The following is a 19031-nucleotide window of genomic DNA, read 5'->3' on the forward strand; positions in this document are numbered from 1 at the left end:
CCAAGCTCTTATGGGGAAGACAAATTAAATAGACATCTACAACACAGTATGATAAATGTTACCAGTGATAGACATATAAATGCTGTGGGAAGACAGGCTATTGTCAGAGTTGCTTGCCAGCTCACCTAGAACATTTGTCTGAGCAATGTGATTGGACTGTACCGCCTGTGTTTGATTCTTTATGGTCTTAGAGGGAAAGTGGCTGAAGTTAGCAAAAGATTGGAACTGTTCACTTGCTGCTCTGGGAGGAAAAAAGGAGACTACAAATGTATTAAATGTCAGCTGCATGCAGGCCCTATGCTAGGTGTTTTAACAAATGTGGTCTTGCTTAACTCTCACAAAAACCCTATGCAGCAGAGTTAATTATCCTTATTTTGCAAATGAGATATTGGAGGCTCAGAGAAGTTAAACAACTTGTCCAATATCATATGGTTGTAACTGATAAAGCTGGGATTTTGACACATGTGTTCTGACTCCAAGTGCAGGGCTCTTTCATTGCAGTAATAATGTGTTGCTAAAATGGGTGGATCTTTTAAGGTAATTTCCGGATGGGTCTGGGAAACCTTGACAGATTGGAATGTATTAAGAGAAGGTAGAAAAGGTCTCAGGAAGGAGAGAGAGACAGCCTAGAAAATGCTTCATTGAAGGAATTATTTGTGAATTTTGGCTGACATGATTTTTCTGGACAGGATTCTATGGCCATGTGGGACATCAAGATTTTGTACTCCCTTGTCCTCAATCCCTTTAATCCTTCTCTATGCCAGATGATGCCAGCAGCAAAGATCACCTATCTGTCTGATCAGGTTACAAACTAGAGCCTGATGCTTGAAGCCCAAATTTCTTGGACCCGCTGTAGGCCAATTGTGTCCAGTCTGGAGACCCCAGTCCCTAGAGCTTGGTAAACTATTCCCATTATTTTTTAAAAGCCTAATAGAAGTACTTTACTTAGGTTCATCCTGTGGGTGAATACCTGCTAATGAAAAGATTAGGTTTCTTTGTTTTGGGTCAGAAATCTGTCGATCTGATGTGCTTCAGGTGTGCTACCTATGGAGCTCTAGAAAAGGGGTCAGCAAAGTATGGTCCAAGGGCCAAATCCAACCCACCACCTGTTTTTGTAAATAAAATTTTGTTGGAACACAGCTAAGTTCTCTCACTCATGTTTTGTCTGTGGCTGTTTTTGTGCTCAATGACATAGTTAAGTAGCTGCAACAGAGATGATATGGCCCATAAATCCTGAATGTTTACTGTCTGGCTTTTTACAGAAGTTGCTGACCCCTAGCATAACCTCAATTCTTTCTATTATGGCACTTAGCACATAGTGTTTTAATTGCTTATCTCCTCCACTTTTATAATTGAGCTCCTTGAGAGCAAAGGTGGGTCTGATTCATCTCTTTATACCCTGTGCTGATTATAGACCCTGATATATGAAGAGTACTCAATAAATATTGTTTAAATGGGCATATACGCTGATCAAAAAGCTCTTATAGGCAATTATATATGCCTTTGAGTAATACAGAAACAAGAATAAGGGAAGGAAAGTGTTATGTTGGTTATGCTAATCTCAGTGCTGTGTGCTTCATCTATGAACTAGTCGTTACTTACTGCAATTTTGGGGGGATAGGTAATTTGTGGATAGGAGTCCATGAATGAAGCAATCATGCCAAGAGCTCTCGTTGGTGAGGAAACTTAGAAACAGTGCCTTAATTTTTGGCTATTTTCTACTCTTTTCCTCAATACCCACCACCCCTTTACCCCACCCTCCATTTTCCACTCCACCTTGCCAGGACAGAGGTAGAGGAACATAAGGGTCCATGGAGGTACTTATTTCTTTTGTATGCATACTATTTATCTACTTTTTTCTTTTATAAAGCCATTTCTTCAGTGTGCTTCCTACCAGCATTACGGTCCGTGGCTTCCAGAAGATGAAACTAAAGCTGTCTGGTTACCTTGGCATAAAGGCAGTCAGGTGAAGTGCTGGCCTGCGAGTCAGCAGACCTGGGCTCTTTTTTTTTTTTTTTTTTTTTTTTGCAGTACGCGGGCCTCTCACTGTTGGGGCCTCTCCCGTTGCGGAGCACAGGCTCTGGACGCACAGGCTCGGTGGCCATGGCTCACGGGCCCAGCCGCTCCGCGGCATGTGGGATCTTCCTGGACCGGGGCACAAACCCATGTCCCTTGCATCGGCAGGTGGACTCTCAACCACTGCGCCACCAGGGAAGCCCCCAGACCTGGGCTCTTGCTGTGCCTCTTCAGTGGCCTTTGACTTTGGGCACATCCGTTAACATCTGTGAGCTTCAATATCCAACATTATTTTTACTGAGTCACATCTGGGACTTAAAAAATTTAATATTTATACCCCTCCTCATTTTGAAAAGGATTTGAGCAAATAGCAAGCGATAGAGAGGGGACCTGTCCAATCCTGTCTCTGTTTCTCACCAGCAGACAAGTAAATGATTAGATGGATTAGAGTGTTTCCGGTCTCTGATCAGGGCCTTCTAGAAGGCTTCACAGCCACAGCTTCTTCACCCTGTCCTTGCTTTCTCTTCTGTGACTGCTTCCGTTATCTGGGAGGTCACGGTTTTTCTTCTGTCTTCTTTGGGGGTGATCTGAAGAGTATTTTGCCTAGAAAGATCAAGGTCGAAAGGCAAGAGGAATTTTATACTCTAGGAATTGGAAGAAATACCAGAAACTTTAGTTAAAATGTCTATTTCGAATAGTGAACTTGAAGCCTGAAGAAGGGAAGTGACCTCCTTAGAGCCACATGGTAGAGCTACGACTAAATTCCAGGCTCTTTCTGCTATGTGCCTTGATCAGGCTAGGTGTTTTCCTGGTTCATAAGAGAGGATTAGGTGTCATGAAAGAGACTGGGTGGGCTAGGCTCTTGTGCTGGTTTTATTGCTGTATGACTGTATGGTGGTGGGTGGAGGAAGTTTCACTCCAGACCTCCATGCTGTTGTGTCAGATGTGCTCAGGACCTTAGACGTCTAACAGATACTTGCTGAATGTAGCTGTCCTGGAGAAGGCATAAGATGTGAAGGGTTTCCTCAGTTAGCCCGTGGCTGGCATTAGTTGTACAGGCAGTGACAAAGTGAACAAAAAGGAAAACTATGTAGTACTCTGGCCTTGGAACAAATGGCCCGTTTTCCTATTTCTAGAAAGATTGTATTAATTCACATTTATTTATTGACTAAAAACGATGTTTCATTTGAATATGTATTTCTTTGATTACTAGTGAGACCTTTTCCTGTGTTCATCAGCTATTTGTATTTTCTCTCACTTGTATTTTTTTTCCTTGTGAGTTATTTATTCATGTTCTTTGTGTAGATCCCAGTGTATACCTAGTCCTATGCTTGACTTCCCTGCCAAGGAACTATTCGGATAATAAAGCATTGACTCTAAATAGGGAAGACAGTTAATATGAAATACTTTTATCACTGTACAAATAGTCTGTTAAGTGGCTGTGTGAGGAGTCAGGTGCTAGAAGCCAGGGACTGTGAGACAGGTAGGTAATAGAGCTGGGTGGCCACCCCCAGTAATGTTGTCTCTTGCTTTTCCTGTACAGAGTTTTGCCGGATTGACAAGCCCCTGTGCCACAGTGAGGATGAGAAGCTCAGCTTTGATGCAGTCCGCAGCATCCACAAGCTGATGGATGATGATGCCAATGGTGACGTGGATGTGGAAGAAAGTGATGAGGTGAGATCCCTCACCCTGTGTGGCTCTCTTCTCTTCCTGTGTGAACAGCCCCTGAAGCTGTCTAGACAGGCTGTTCCCTGAGGAGTGGTGTTCTTGATATTGGCTTGTCCTCTAGGAATGCATCCCTATCAGGGAAGGTGATTCTCAGCAGAGCAGCCTCTAGGAGCCGGCCTGCCAGAGTGCAGGCCTTACATCTGTGCCTGTGCCTGGACTGGCTCCTGTTTGCCTACCGGCCAGAAGCACAACACCGACCGAGCTGTGCTGTTTGAGAGGAGAGGGAGCCCTGAGGCTCGTCTGTACAGTTTCCCTGAATCCTTTCTGTAATCCTCCTGTAGATGGAGGGCATCCATCTGGCCTTACTCTGTGCTCAGCCCTGTACTGGCATGTGGAAGAGAAGGCAAGACAGTCAGATCTTGCCCTTTGGAAGCGTATACTCTATTTGTGAGGAAGAAACAAAGGTTCCTAGAAAGATCATTCTGAATTCCAGGCTGCAGTTGCTGGGAGCCAGTTGAGTGGTCCAGATAGTAAGAGCGAGAGGAATCTCTAGGTGGAAAAAGCTCTGTTATTGTTTCACCGTTTGGCATGACTGCAGCTCCAATTTCACAGAGCCCAGAGCACAAAGTCATCATGTGTGAAAAGACTGAAAAGTTTCAGTTGTTTTCAAGCTCCACCTGAGCCAGCAATGGGGTGAAGCTGGCAAGTTATGCCAGCTTTTAGTAGCAATATGGTGTATGTCATGAGGGAGGGGCTAATCTAGTCTCTCCTCCTCTGGTTAGCCCATCTTTAAGTTGTGAATTCAACTTTGGATTTCACGTTGCCAAAAACATTTGAAACAGTGAAAGAGAGGAGTGACATGAATGATGAAGGGTATGGAAACTCTGAAACGGACAGCATTCAATACAATTCAGTGTTTATAACTGTCTATTATATGTGTGCCAGGCACTGTTCTAGACGTGGGGATGTGGCAGCAAATACACATAATTACATAGAGATACATCTGTCCTCATATAATTTACAGTCTAGTGAAGAAACTTTAGCCTGGAAAAGAAAAGATTCAGATAATACAATTTCTATCTTCAAATGCAATAGAAGTAGAGGAATCAGACTTAAATGATGACGATGATAACAATGAAATCCTTACTCTGTGCCAGGCACAGTGTTAAGCTCTTTGCATAGTTACTTTTTTTAACTTTGTTAATAGCCTTAGGAAGTTGGTATTACCTTCAAGGACTGGAACTTTGGAAAGGTTAAGCATTTTGTTCAAGGACACGCTGGGTAGGAGGACAGATCTGATTTCAAAGCCTATGCTGTTAAGTACTGCAGTATTGTTTCTCTTATGCTAAGGGCAGAACCAGGACCACCGTGGGGAAAGTAAAATATAGGCATATTCTTCTGGAATAAAGAATCACCTCACAGCGCTCTCTCATCATAGCAGAAGCTTCCTTGGTAGGTAGTGAACTCCCTGTCACTGAAGATGGGAAAGTAGAACACAGCACTCCACTGATTGGTCAGCAGAGGGGATCCTTGTATCAGGTTGAACTAGATAATGTCTAAGGAACTTATAAGAGGAGAAAAATAGACTTCCTGGAGGAAACGTAGAATTGGGAGAGAGTGGAAGGGGTGGGGCAGCCTGAGCAGCAGGAAGCAGTGTGAGCAAAGATGTGGAGCTAGTAAGAAGCGTGGAGGGTAGGTTTGGTCACACAGAGTGACTGTGGGAGAAAACTGCAGGACAAAAGCCTGGCAAGGAAAGGGGACCCAGGCAACCAGGCTGAGATATGTATACTTGCTGAACCTGGCAGCTGTAGGTTCTTAAGCAAGGCCAACAGCCATGATGAAACTATCCGAACTTTTGGTCACATCTAGATGTGTCACTGACCCTCAGAGGACCCACATTTTATTTGTCTGTGCTGGGAATAGAGCCATGTTCCTGGTGGTGAGGGAGGCCTAGAGGTTTCCTGACCACAGGACTGGGAGATGCGTGGCACCACAGTCAAGAAGGTGATACGATCCAAGATCCACAAATTCCTGGATATCTTTGTCATCCGCTCCTCCTTCTTTTTTCACTTTCTGCTGAATTACTTCGTCAATGAAGGGAGGAAGAAAATGTTCTTTTTAGAGGAATGTACCACAACAAAAAGCTCATCAGCACAAACTGTTCTAAAATAACACAAAAGCTGTCACCCTGCTTTTCCCTGTGCCAGTGGTGAGCTGTTCTTTTTCAGTGTAGCTTCTGCCTGCCTTGGCTTCAGCTGCTCTCCCTACACTCTAGGCCTCTGGTGGGCAGAGGGGCCTGCCAGTCTGGGGTCTCATGATCATTCACAACCTACTTTCTCTTTGAAAGAGAAAGTCACGGTAGCAAAGTGTATGTGTTTAAGTCAGTCTCAACATATATGGAGTTCATGATCTAACTAGACCATTGGGTGGGCAGCTCAGAGCTTGGAATATTGGATTATGGATGCTGAGACACCAGAGATGAAACCCTGGTTGTGCTGGCCATCAAGGACCTGAGATTTTTATGTCCCACTTAAAAGAATTGCTGATTACCCAAGGACCCTAGTAGAAGTCTGCTGGGATACTCTATTAAGGCCTCATTTATTCAGCCTCATATCAGTAAGTTTTTCAGATAACTGAACTATAACCTCATTTCTAGATATTTAAAAATTTTAGCCATTTTCGAAGTAAGTTTTCCTTCTTACAGATTACTGTGAACAGATTGTTACTTTCTTTGGATTATTCAAAGCATGTCTTCAGGGCCTCTTGCACTGTTACCCCAGTGCTTACATTCCTGTATGCATTGTTGTGATTTCTTTTTATAGTTTTCTATCTCTTCTTTGATTCATTCTCATTTCTGATCTTTCTATCTCTGCTGTAAGCTATGAAATTAGACTTTTGGTAAACTGAGACTCAGCAGCCATTTTATAGAAAATATATAGTCATTTGTGTGGGGGGAAGCCAATTTGACTTCTCAAGTGTCATCTTTGCATGCTTTTGTCCTAGGTAGCAGAGGCTATGGATTGTGGGCCCTTCAGATGAGCAAGATGGCACTATTGGTCCTGGTGTCCTCCTTGCAAAGCTGACAGGGAGTTCTACCAGCCTGGCAGTGTGGGAATTCATGACCTGTGTTCTACTGAGACCTCTGGTGGGGATACTGCCTCTGGGCAAAGGATTTGCAGCAGTGGGATGGCACTTCAGCCTGTCCTGATAGTCTGAGGTGGGCAGACAAGAGCCTTCCTAAAACCACTGTGTCCTTGACTGGACCAGACAGTTTGAGAGCAGTTTTATTTTCTTCTGTGGAGCCTACGTGGAAAATAAAGGACATTTGTTCAGCCATTAAACAAATTCTTATTGAATACCTGTTATGTGTGAGGCACTGTTGTAGGGCTATAGATTCCATGATGAACAAAGCAGATAAGATCCCTGCTTTAACAGAGCTTGCATTCTAGTAATACGTATGTCATAGTTGATTAAGTGATAAGTAAACTTTGAAATTAGGCAGAACTGTGATCAGGTTATAGTAGTTTAGTGACTTCCCTTTGGTTTTCTTAGGGTAAAATGGTGGTTAATGATTCCTACTCTTGCAGCGTTGCTATCAGGATTAAGTGAGAAAAGTGCTGTTTAAAGTTCCCAGTCCAAATAAAGAACTCTCAAAACTCATCAATAGAAAACAAGCAACTCAATAAAAAATGAGACAAGATTTGAGCAGACACTTCATCAGAGAAGATATATGCATGGCAAATAAGCATATGAAAAAATGCTCAATTTTATTAGCTAGTAGGGACGTACAAATTAAAACCACATTGAGGGACTTCCTTGGTGGTCCAGTGAGTAAGACTCTGTGCTCCCAATGCAGGGGGCCTGGGTTCGATCCTTGGCTGGGGAACTAGATCCCTCATGCATGCCTCAACTAAAAGTTTGCACGCCACAACTAAAGATCCCGCATGCCGCAACTAAGACCTGGTGCAGCCAAAAAAAAAAAACCCCACAATGAGATATCACTATTTTTGGATGGGTAAAATTAAAAAGTAGTCAAAACCAAATACCATGTGAGGAGGAAGAGCCACTAGAACTCTTACAGAGTTTCTTATAAAGCTGAACACAATTTAATACATATCTCAGCAGTTCTACTTCTAGGTATTTACCCCTATAGATAAAAGAAAATTTATATTTGTATTAAAACCTGTACACAAATGTTTATAGCAGCTTTACTCATTATCACCAAAAACTGGACACAAATCAGAGGTCCTTCAGTGTGTGAGCGGATAAAACAAACTATGGAAAACTACTCAGCAATAAGAGGAATGAGCTACTGATGTACACGGCATAGATGAATCTCAAAGGCGTTACTCTGAGTGAAGGAAACCATCTCAGATAGTTACATACTATATGATAACATCTAATGACATTCTAAGAAAGGCAAATCTATAGGGATGGAGGCCAGATCAGTGGTTACCAAGGGTTAGGGGTGTGAGGAGGGTTTGATTACAGAGGGACAGCATGAGGGAGTGTTTTTTGGTAATGGAACTGTCTCATGTCTGGATTGTGGAGCAGTTATAAGAATCTACATAGGTACTAAAACTCATAGGACCATATTCCCCCTGTGCCCTCCACCACAGTTAATTTCATCATATGTTAATTAAGAAAAATGTTCCCAGAATAGCATTGACACACAATTCAGGCTCAGTGAATGCTACTCATTGCCACCTTTCTGTTTCCTCTATATTTCCAGGAAAGCTACCTACATCTGACGATTGTATATCTATTTTTAAATTAATTTATTTATTTTTGGCTGCACTGGGTCTTCATTGCTGCACGCGGGCTTCCTCTAGTTGTGGCGAGCAGGGGCTACTCTTCGTTGTGGTGCGCGGGCTTCTCATTGTGGTGGCTTCTCTTGTTGCGGAGCACAGGCTCTAGGCACACAGGCTTCAGTGTTGTGGCTCACGGGCTCTCGAGTGCAGGCTCAGTAGTTGTGGCATATGGACTTATCTGCTCCGTGGCATGTGGGATCTTCCTGGACCAGGGCTCGAACCCGTGTACCGTATGCTGGCAGGCAGATTCTTAACCACTGCGCCACCAGGGAAGTCCCTGACAATTGTATTTTAATGTTCGTGTGTGGAATGACTGACCAATATCACTGTAGCAAGCATGTTGTCAGGCTGAGATGGGAGTCTTATGCAAGGGTGTGATCACACATTTTGTGGGGTGGAGATGGGTACGTTAGTATGAGCCTGGGAAGCTTGCAAGATATACTTAACCTTCGGTTAGTGTCTGTGGTGTCTGGTGTAGAATAGCACAGGGTTAAAAGCTTGTGCTGCAGAGTCACACAGACCCAGGTTTAAACCTGGCTCTCCCTTTACCAGCTGTGGAAACTTTGAGAAGCTACTTAATCTCTTTAAGCCTCAGTTTCCTTATTAGAAGTGGAGTGATACCCATTTACCATTGCAACAAAAAGAATAAAATACCTAGGAATAAACCTACCTAAGGAGACAAAAGACCTATATGCAGAAAACTGTAAGACACTGATGAAAGAAATTAAAGATGATACAAACAGATAGAGAGCGATACCATGTTCTTGGATTGGAAGAATCAACATTGTGAAAATGACTATACTACCCAAAGCAATCTACAGATTCAATGCAATCCCTATCAAACTACCACTGGCATTTTTCACAGAACTAGAACCAAAAATTTCACAATTTCTATGGAAACACAAAAGACCCTGAATAGCCAAAGCAATCTTGAGAAAGAGGAATGGGGCTGGAGGAATCAGACTATAGTACATACTTCTATATGTACTATACTTCAGACTATAGTACAAAGCTACAGTCATCAAGATAGCATGGTACTGGCACAAAAACAGAAACATAGATCAATGGAACAGGCTAGAAAGTCCAGAGATAAACCCACACACATATGGTCAACTTATTTTTGATAAAGGAGGCAAGAATATACAGTGGAGAAAAGACAGCCTCTTCAGTAAGAGGTGCTGGGAAAACTGGACAGCTACATGTAAAAGAATGAAATTAGAACACTCCCTAACACCATGCACAAAAGTAAACTCAAAATGGATTAAAGACCTAAATGTAAGGCCAGACACTATAAAACTCTTAGAGAAAAACATAGGCAGAACACTCTATGACATAAATCACAGCAAGATCCGTTTTGACCCACCTCCTAGAAAAATGGAAATAAAAACAAAAATAAATAAATGGGACCTAATGAAACTTAAAATATTTTGCACAGCAAAGGAAACCATAAACAAGATGAAAAGACAACCCTCAGAATGGGAGAAAATATTTGTAAACGAAGCAACTGACAAAGGATTAATCTCCAAAATATATAAGCAGCTCATGCAGCTTAATATCAAAAAAACAAACAACCCAATCCAAAAATGGGCAGAAGGCCGAGATAGATATTTCTCCAAAGAAGATATACAGATTGCCAACAAACACATGAAAGGATGCTCAACATCACTAATCATTAGAGAAATGCAAATCAAAACTACAATGAGGTATCACCTCACACCAGTCAGAATGGCCATCATCAAAAAATCTACAAACACTAAATGCTGGAGAGGGTGTGGAGAAAAGGGAACCCTCTTGCACTGTTGGTGGGAATGTAAATTGATACAGCCACTACGGAGAACAGTATGGAGGTTCTTTAAAAAACTAAAAATAGAACTACCATATGACCCAGCAATCCCACTACTGGGCATATATCCTGAGAAAACCATAATTCAAAAAGAGTCATGCACCACCATGTTCATTGCAGCACTATTTACAATAGCCAGGACATGCAACCAACCTAAGTGTCCACCGACAGATGAATGGATAAAGAAGATGTGGCACGTATATACAATGGAATATTGCTCAGCCATAAAAAGAAATGAAATTGAGTTATTTGTAGTGAGGTGGATGGACCTAGAGTCTGTCATACAGAGTGAAGTAAGTCAGAAAGAGAGAAACAAATACCGTATGGTAACACATATATATGGAATCTAAAAAAAAAAAAAAAAAAACATGGTTCTGAAGAACCTAGGGGCAGAACAGGAATAAAGATGCAGGCATAGAGAATGGACTTGAGGACGGTGGGAGGGGGAAGGGTAAGCTGGGAAGAAGTGAGAGAGTGGCATTGACATATATACACTACCTAATGTAAAATAGATAGCTAGTGGGAAGCAGCCGCATAGCACAGGGAGATCAGCTCGTGCTTTGTGTCCACCTAGAGGGGTGGGATAGGGAGGGTGGGAGGGAGGGAGACGCAAGAGGGAAGAGATATGGGGATATATGTATATGTATAGCTGATTCACTTTGTTATACAGCAGAAACTAACACACCATTGTAAAGCAATTATACTCCAGTAAAGATGTTAAAAAAAAAAAAGTGGAGTGATAATAGTAGGTACCTCATAAAGTTGTTGTTAAGATTAAATGAAATAATGCATATAAAGCACTTAGTACAATGCCTGGCATATAGAACAGGCTCAATAAAAGTTAGTTTTTGTTGTTATTATTATTGTTGTTCTCATCAGAAAATACCTACATTTTGATAGACATAGGCCTGTGTTCAAAACCTGGCTTTGCCACTTACTGGCTATGTGACATACAGGCAAGTAACTTCACCTCTCTGAGCCTCAATTATTCAGCTATTTGAGGAGGGTAACTCTTTGCAGGGTTGTTGTAAGAATTTAATGTATTCAAAGCCCCAAGCACAAGGGCTGGCACGTGATAGGTTCTAAATTCATGTTTTTTCCTCCCTCAGCGTGATGGTACAGATAGTGAGGGCTGGCTTGTATCGCAAGAATTCCAGATCAGCTCTCTCATCATCCCAGGGCACCGCAGTGTTCACTCTGGGAGCCACCGCCAGCAGCTTGGCTGACACGGCTAGGGCCAGGACCCTGCAGGAGCTAGTTCTGTCTTCACCCGAGTAACTGATGTTAAGGGAAATGGCGCGTGATAGAGCAGGGTCACACGTTTCTAGGGGCCACAACTTCTCTGTTAGCTCACTCAGCCTCCTGCCTATGCCTTTATTTTAAAAAAGATCTAGGTGAAAACTTCTGATTCCCCTACCCATCCGGAAGGCTAGAGGATTTTGAACAAGGCCATGCTGTAGTGGTGTCATCAGGTCTGCTTGAATTTAGCATGGTGAAAGTTGACTTGTTTTTTACCTTTTTAAAATTGTTCCACCAAGAAGCATGCTAGGTCCTGGGAGGCTGTGAGGGTTGAGGAAGGATGGACTCTGGCACCAGGTGGAATCAGGGCTGGGGAAACAACCCTAAGGGGTGCAGCCGGCAGTTCCACTTGCAATAGCCAGAGGGCCAGTAGGAATTGGGCTGGAGGGGCAGTATATAGGGCCCTAAGAGCTTCTCACACGTAGCCAGTGCTGTGGCCAGCATGGGTTAATTTGGACGAAGATAAGTAGCTGCATTATGCTCAGAAGTTATCATCATGACTAACAATGATTGTTATTCCCTCCTGAGGCTTGTGGCTTCATTTCTTTGTATCCAGATAGCTGTAGACACCCCCCAGTGTTCCATTGCCTCTAGTTTCTCCTTCACCAGCATGTGTACATGCTGCCAGTGATCTTCCTAAGTTACATTTTAATTTATTTTTCTTATTCCATCTGACTTCCTGTGCCTGGCACGCCATCCCTTCAAATCTGGCCTTAGCCTTTTTTTTTTTTTTTTTCCCCTTTGGCTATGCTGTGCGGCCTGTGGGATCTTAGTTCCCTGGTCAGGGATTGAAGCCGGGCCATGGCAGTGAAAGTGCCAAGTCCTAACCACTGGACCACCAGGGAATTCCCTGGCCTTAGCCTGTAAGTCTCTCTAGACATACCTCCTACCACTCTGATCTGACTCTTGTCCTTCTTTGGGTCATAGTCATTCCATGTTTATTCCAGGTGCCTTTCTTTGCTCAGATAGTTCTCCTTTCTGGGAATTAACTTTTTATATCCCTCCCTCCAACCCCTGGCTCTGTCTGTATTGGTCTTAGGTGTCCTCAGGAATGCCCCAGCTTCACTTTTCATGAACCTTGCCTGGCTTTCTTCCCCCACTGATCTCTCTCATCTCAGTACTAACTCCTGTAGCACAGTCTACATCACTCGTTTAGCACTTAGAATGTCTTGCTTTGTACCCCAATGATTTTGATTGTATTGTTGCCTATAAGTTTGTCTTTTTGCACTAATACTGGAATTGCTAAAGCACGACTCTGATCGTTAGTCCTACCTTTTAAAGGGAGTGTGGTGGAAAAGTAACATTCCTACCATGTAATAAGTCCCGTGCCAGCTGAGTATATATGCAGTTTCATTTACTTCTCAACCACTCTCTGAACTCCGTGTTATTAACTCTGTTTTAGAGATGATGAAACTGTAAGAGTGAATTACCTTCACTTACTAAACTAATCTAAACTCTGACCTGCCCGCCAGGGTTCCTGCAGTCTGACTTTAGCTCGCCTGACTAGTTCTTGTTGCCCTGCATTCCCTTACTCTATGCTGCAGCCATCTCAAACATGCTCTTAATATCTCATCACTGTGCCTTTGCTCCAGATAAACCCTCATCCTGGCATCGCTCTGTTTCCCATTTTTGCCTGTAAAAATTCTACTTGTCCTCCAAGGCCTAATCAGGGTTTCTCAGCCTCAGCACTGCTGACGTTTTGGGCCAGATTGTAGGGTGTTTAGCACCATCCCTAGCCTTTCTACACTAGAGGCTAATAGCAGCCACCCCACGCCCCACACCACCCAAGTTGTGACAACCAAACTTTTTTTATTGCCACTTGTCAGTCGCCCTGGGCAATAGAATTGCTCCTGGTTGAGAACTACTGGCCCTAGATTAAATGTTGCCTCCAAGAAATCTTGTTTGTTCCCCTACAGTGGGAAGTAATCCTTCCTCTCCCATGCTCCAGAGTACTTGGCATGAAGCCCTCATCTGGCATATTGCTTTGCTCCATATTGTAATTAGTTGGGTGCATCCTTGTCTGTCCTACCAGACTGTGAGTGCCTCCCAGGAGCGGGAACCAGGTCTCATTCATCACTGCTTCTCCCACAGTGCTTGTTGCAGGGCCTTGCACACGAAGGTGATGAGTTACATCTTTTCGTATTTGAAAGCAAAGATCCTGTCTTATCTCTGTGTGCTCCTTAAATTGTTTCACTAGGGCAGAGCAAGAGTATAGAGTTGGTTGGTCAGTGGTATGGAGGACAGGGTGCTTTTGACTTGTGAGTTCCTGGCCAGGATAGCAGCTGAGTCAATGGTGGGCTGTTTCTGGAAGTTGCTAGAGTCTGGGCTCCAGACGTTTGTGTATGATGTGTGTGTCTGACCTCCTTTGTGACCGCTTCCCTATCCCTCTGCCCTGTGCTATGAATCATATACAGAATCTGGATGGAGGTAAAATCATTATAGTTAAAATATTAGGAAAGACAGAGAAAAACATACAAGAGGGGTGTTGAAGAAAGGAAAAGACGCTGCTAAGACTGCTGAAAGGCTGTGTGACTGAGCAAAGGCATGCACAGGCATTGGAGCAAGAAAGATGAGGGTTTTAGGTGTACAGTTAATAGTTGTATGACCTCGGGAAGTTTGTTAAACTCTGTGAGCTTCATTTCCTCACTGTCAAATGGGGACAGTAATCCTTACCTTGAAAGGTTATGGCACAGATGAAATGAACTTGTGCATAGAGAGTCCCCAGCCTGTGGCTTAGTTCCCAGTAGTAGTATTACTTACTACTTCTTCTACTCCTACCCGCCTGTAATGTGCTAGGCCTGTGCTGGGTGCTTCTACGTACAATCGCTCATGTCATCTTTACAAGAAACGTCTACTGTGGGGTACATAGTGATTTTTCCATATAACTGATAAGGAAACTGAGACTGAATTAGCTCACAGTTATCCATTTTTTTGGGTTACTGCAACTCACATCTGCCTCAGGCTGATGAAAATGTTTCAGACTTGTGGTGATTGTACACCTCTGTGATTATGCTAAAAACCCTTGAGCTGTACGGTAAGATGGTATGTGCATTATATCTCAATGAAGATGTTGAAAAAGTAAAAGTGTCACTACATTGGTTGGAGCAGTGATCACCTTCCACTTGCCTTTCTGTAGCCCAATCCATAAGAATCCCTAGTGCTCTGTAGAAAACACATTGAAAACCATGTTGACTTCTATCTCCATTTCCCCCACTCCTTACTTTGACAGATATGAAGAGGTGCTTCTAAGTCTGAATTACCATGGTTTCTGGAAGCAGAGATCCCTGGTTAGCTAGCTGACAGCTACGTTCCCTCTGTTTCTGGGCAGGTGTAGGTGGCTTTTGAGGACACCAGACTGAACAGCCTTTGGGAGAATTTCTTTCTCCTCCCTCCTCCCTCCCTCCCTTCCTTCCCCCCTCCCTCCCTCCCTCCCTTCCTTCCTCCCTCCCTTCCTTCCCCCCTCCCTCCCTCCCTCCCTTCCTTCCCCCCTCCCTTCCTTCCTTCCCCCCTCCCTCCCTCCCTTCCTTCCTTCCCCCCTCCCTCCCTCCCTTCCTCCCTCCCTTCTTTCTCTTTTTTTATAGTTGTCACTTCTGGGGAAGCTAAGGGAGAGCCAGGTGGTGATTCTCTCTCAACCACACACCAGGGACCTGAATCCAACGGGAGATATCAAAGGCGGCTGGCTAATTAGCCCCAGTTTTATGTTTCCTGGGTTTGCCTTGTGCTCAGGGCCTTCCTCTGATATCTAGTACTGCTACCATGCTGGCCCCTCAGAAGCAGAGTTCTCCCCTTGGTCCCTGAGCATGGATTTTCCTTGTTTCCTCTTTGAACAGCTTTGACAGCCTAGAGTTTTGTTTTGTTTTGTTTTGTTTCGCTTTTTTAAGTTTACTATATGAAAAGTAGGGCAGAAAAAAACTTGCACACAATTATTCAAATAACCTCAGCATGGGTTTCGATGTATACATTTCTGCTGCTGCAATAACTCTTCTTTGACCTAAAGGACTGTTACAGTTTGGAGGCACTTCGCTGTTTTTTTGCCTTCTAGCTCCCTGCCTATCTCCTGGTGCAGTCACCATCTTATCTCCTGCCTTGCGGAACATTCTGACCCCCTGCCCTTAATTCAGACAAAGCACAGATTGAAGTCTGCTCAGACCCTTTGGACAGAACAGAGATGACTGATACCATGAGAGATCATCCTTCAGGTAAAACGTGCTCTTTAGGCTAGGGAAATGACCTGTCCCCATTTTTCCTTGTAACTACTTAATTATGGATGGCTGTAGCATTCACTCACCAGGGGTGCCTCATAGTCAGCTTCCGGGCTGCAACCCCAGTGAGTCCAAGTTCTGTGGCCTTCCTCAGGCATTCAGCCCTAACTTCTAGGAGGGCTTCCTGGCATTTTGTGAGTTTCTTAGAATAAAGTATCTGGAAATTGACTTTTAAAAGCCTAAGCATGAGCTTTGGAGTCTGACCTGAGTTCAGATGCAAGTTCGGCAACGTACTAGCTATAAGGCCAAGTAATTCGGAGGCTCACTTTCCTCATCTGTAGAATAGAATAGAGATGAAAGTAAGGTGCTCTTTGCCATTCATAAGCCCTTAGGCTAGTGAGAGAGGCAGATACGTAAACTGGCAGTGACAACAGCACATCTTCGGGGCTGTAATGGTGGTGTGCAGAGGAGACGGTGGGAGTTTCAAGGGGAATAGGGGTGAGGTAGTCTAACATGTGCTGGTGTAGCAGAAGACACATTGTCAGCCAGCACTCAGGGAAGGGTACTGGTTGCTAGACAAACTGAGCTACACATCAGAGGGAGTAAGCATCGTTCGCAATCTGTCCTAGTGCCTTAGCCAGATACAGGGTGAAGCAGCAGCTCCCCCAGATGGTTTCACTCATGTTTCCAGGAAAACCCAGACGGTGGTTTGCTTTGACAGATAGGGCAATTCTTTCTCACTAAGCAGACTGTTGTTTTCCTTCCTCCCCTCTTTGTTGGTGAGTCTGCTTTGTCTATTCTGGATGGCAATCCTGTTACTGGCAGGGATTAGTTGTACTTGTAAGGTTTCTGTGTGTGTGTGTGTCTATATGTGTGTATGTCTATATGTGCCTTTGTGTTTGTTTCTTTGTGTGTGTGTATACATCGTTTTGTGCCTTTCTGTGTTTATTTATTTGTTTGTTTGTTTATTTATTTTTTGCTGTACGCAGGCCTCTTACTGTTGTGGCCTCTCCCGTTGCGGAGCACAGGCTCCGGACACGCAGGCTCAGTGGCCATGGCTCACAGGCCCAGCCGCTCCGTGGCATGTGGGATCTTCCTGGACTGGGGCACGAACCCGTGTCCCCTGGACCGACAGGTGGACTCTTAACCACTGCGCCACCAGGGAAGCCCTGCCCTTCTGTATTTAGATGTGTCTGTGTGCATAAGAAGCAGAGGAGGGGAGGAACGCTGAGCCAAGGAAGTAGGAGCTGAGAGAAGGCCCATGAGCCAGGTCAAAGGTCAAGGAGAAGAGTAGGAGTGAAAGGTTACAGTGCAGTACAGTGTGCAGGTCCTGGGGACAGAAACAGAGCCAGGAAGTATAATCAGGAGTCCAAGGCTGCTGTTAGTCCAGGCAGGATCTGGGCCCTACAAAGTGGTAGGCAGAACGCAAGGGTCATCTATGGCCAGAAATGGTCAAGCCAGCAGAGAGAGAAAAGATCTGCTTCAGGGATTAAGTAAGCTTCTGGATCTTCCTGTCTAAGGAAGAATCAGCCACTGGCTCCCAAGATCCTGCTTGTCTTCAGACCTAGCTGGTGTTTGTGTTTGTTTGTCTGTATGTATCTATATTTATGCCAGTCTCTCAGTGCATGTCTGTATCTGCATGTGCATCACATTCAGTGTACTTAATGGCATTAGAAACAATTGGTTTCCAATGCAATGTCTGATTCACTTGAGGATCCATGACCACCACCACCCCTTATTTGTCCTCGTGTTCCCCATCCCCTTATATCTGTCTTCCTTCTCTAAACATATTTAGTGTCTGGTCTGTGCTGGATGTTGGGTATGCAAAGACTAATAAGGAAGACAAATTTTCTACCTGCAAAGAGCTCACGAATTAGTGAGAGGCAGAAAGACACACATGTTCAATCCTAACAGGTATTGTGACGAGAGATGAGCACTGCATGCTCTGTAAGTACAGAAGAGGGAATTTAACCCATCCTAGGGTGCCAGGAAAGACGACACAGAAGAGGTGATGCCTGAGATGAATAGGAGTTAACCTTGGGAAGAGAATGGTATAGCAAGTGGAGGAATGAGTATGATGTCCCTTTGGGATCTGTGAATCAGTGGTTGTTTTACTTTGAGCATAGAAGGTAATGGTGGGGCAGGGAGGGAGAGGTTGGAAATGAGGTTGGAGAGGCAGGCATAAGCCAGATCCTTGCCATACTGAGAAACTTGGATTTTATCCCAAAGATGATGAGCTAGAAGGATTTTAAACGGAGATGGATCTAATTCTGACTGAAGGCATGTCAGGAGCAGGCCTTGCCAAGCAGGTAAAACTGGAACTTGGTTTTCAAAGGGGAGCAGGGTTTACCAATGAAGAAAGAAGGAGGAGCATTCCAGGAAAGATGAACTTTATGAGTAAAGGCAGGAGGCAAAAAAAGAAAAGGGCAAGTTTGGGAGACATCAAGTAGGGAGATGTCTAGAGAAGAGTTTCTTCATCTACGAGATAGCGATACCGGTAAAACATCCCTTTGACGGCTGGTGTAAGGCTCAAATAAGATAATGGATGTAAAGAAGCCTTTGTAAACCATAACTCTGTATGAACATTTCAATAGTAGCAGTTGTTACCCAGCTTGTCCTCTTCTGCCCTCAGTGCCCAGCAGCCTCAGGCCCTCCCGGGTGTAGGTCAGGTAGGCATGCACCTCAGCAGCATGGCATGATCGGGTAAGAACCAGGCCCTCTTTCACCTAGCAGCCCTGCATCTTGAGAAGGAGAGGCTTAGAAGCTGCTGGGACTCAGAGCTGGTTCACTCAGGATACGTCATTTTCCACAGTGTGACCCCTCTTGCCAAGTGACCCAGGTTCAGAATAGTCAAACATTCCTGAAGCACCTTCTACATACAGGTACTGTGAGGGACTGTGCCTTACATGATCTCATTGTCTCCACATTGTAACTGTGAGGTAGTCTTCATTTTACAGGCTTAAAGTGATGTGGTGAGTAAGTGGCAGAGATGGGATTCGAGTCTGTATCGGTGAGGTTTTTTCCTGTATGTCCCTTCACCAGTCTTCTGATATCTCTGGGTGGTGAGCAAGTTCCCTGATTAGTTCAGAGTGGAAAATTCTGTGAGGTCTCAGGCAGTGTGGGGTTGAGAGGATTGGAGAAAGTGTTTCTGGGCTCTGTCTTTGGGATTGAGCCATAGCCCTTTCCTCCACA

The 19031-nt window shown here is 44.1% G+C and overlaps 1 protein-coding gene across 3 annotated transcripts in view; it reads left to right on the forward strand.

Moving 5' to 3' along the window:
• Window positions 1-19031, forward strand: part of STIM1 (stromal interaction molecule 1) — a 193041-nt gene that overhangs the window by 106963 nt on the left and 67047 nt on the right. For all 3 annotated transcript variants that reach the window (XM_082628873.1, XM_082628874.1, XM_082628875.1), the window contains exon 2: window positions 3560-3690. In XM_082628873.1, the coding sequence (XP_082484999.1) occupies window positions 3560-3690 (131 nt within the window). The remainder of the gene's footprint in view (window positions 1-3559; window positions 3691-19031) is intronic.

Source organism: Mesoplodon mirus (assembly GCF_964341445.2).
Source record: "Mesoplodon mirus genome assembly, chromosome: 7".
NCBI lineage: Eukaryota > Metazoa > Chordata > Mammalia > Artiodactyla > Ziphiidae > Mesoplodon > Mesoplodon mirus.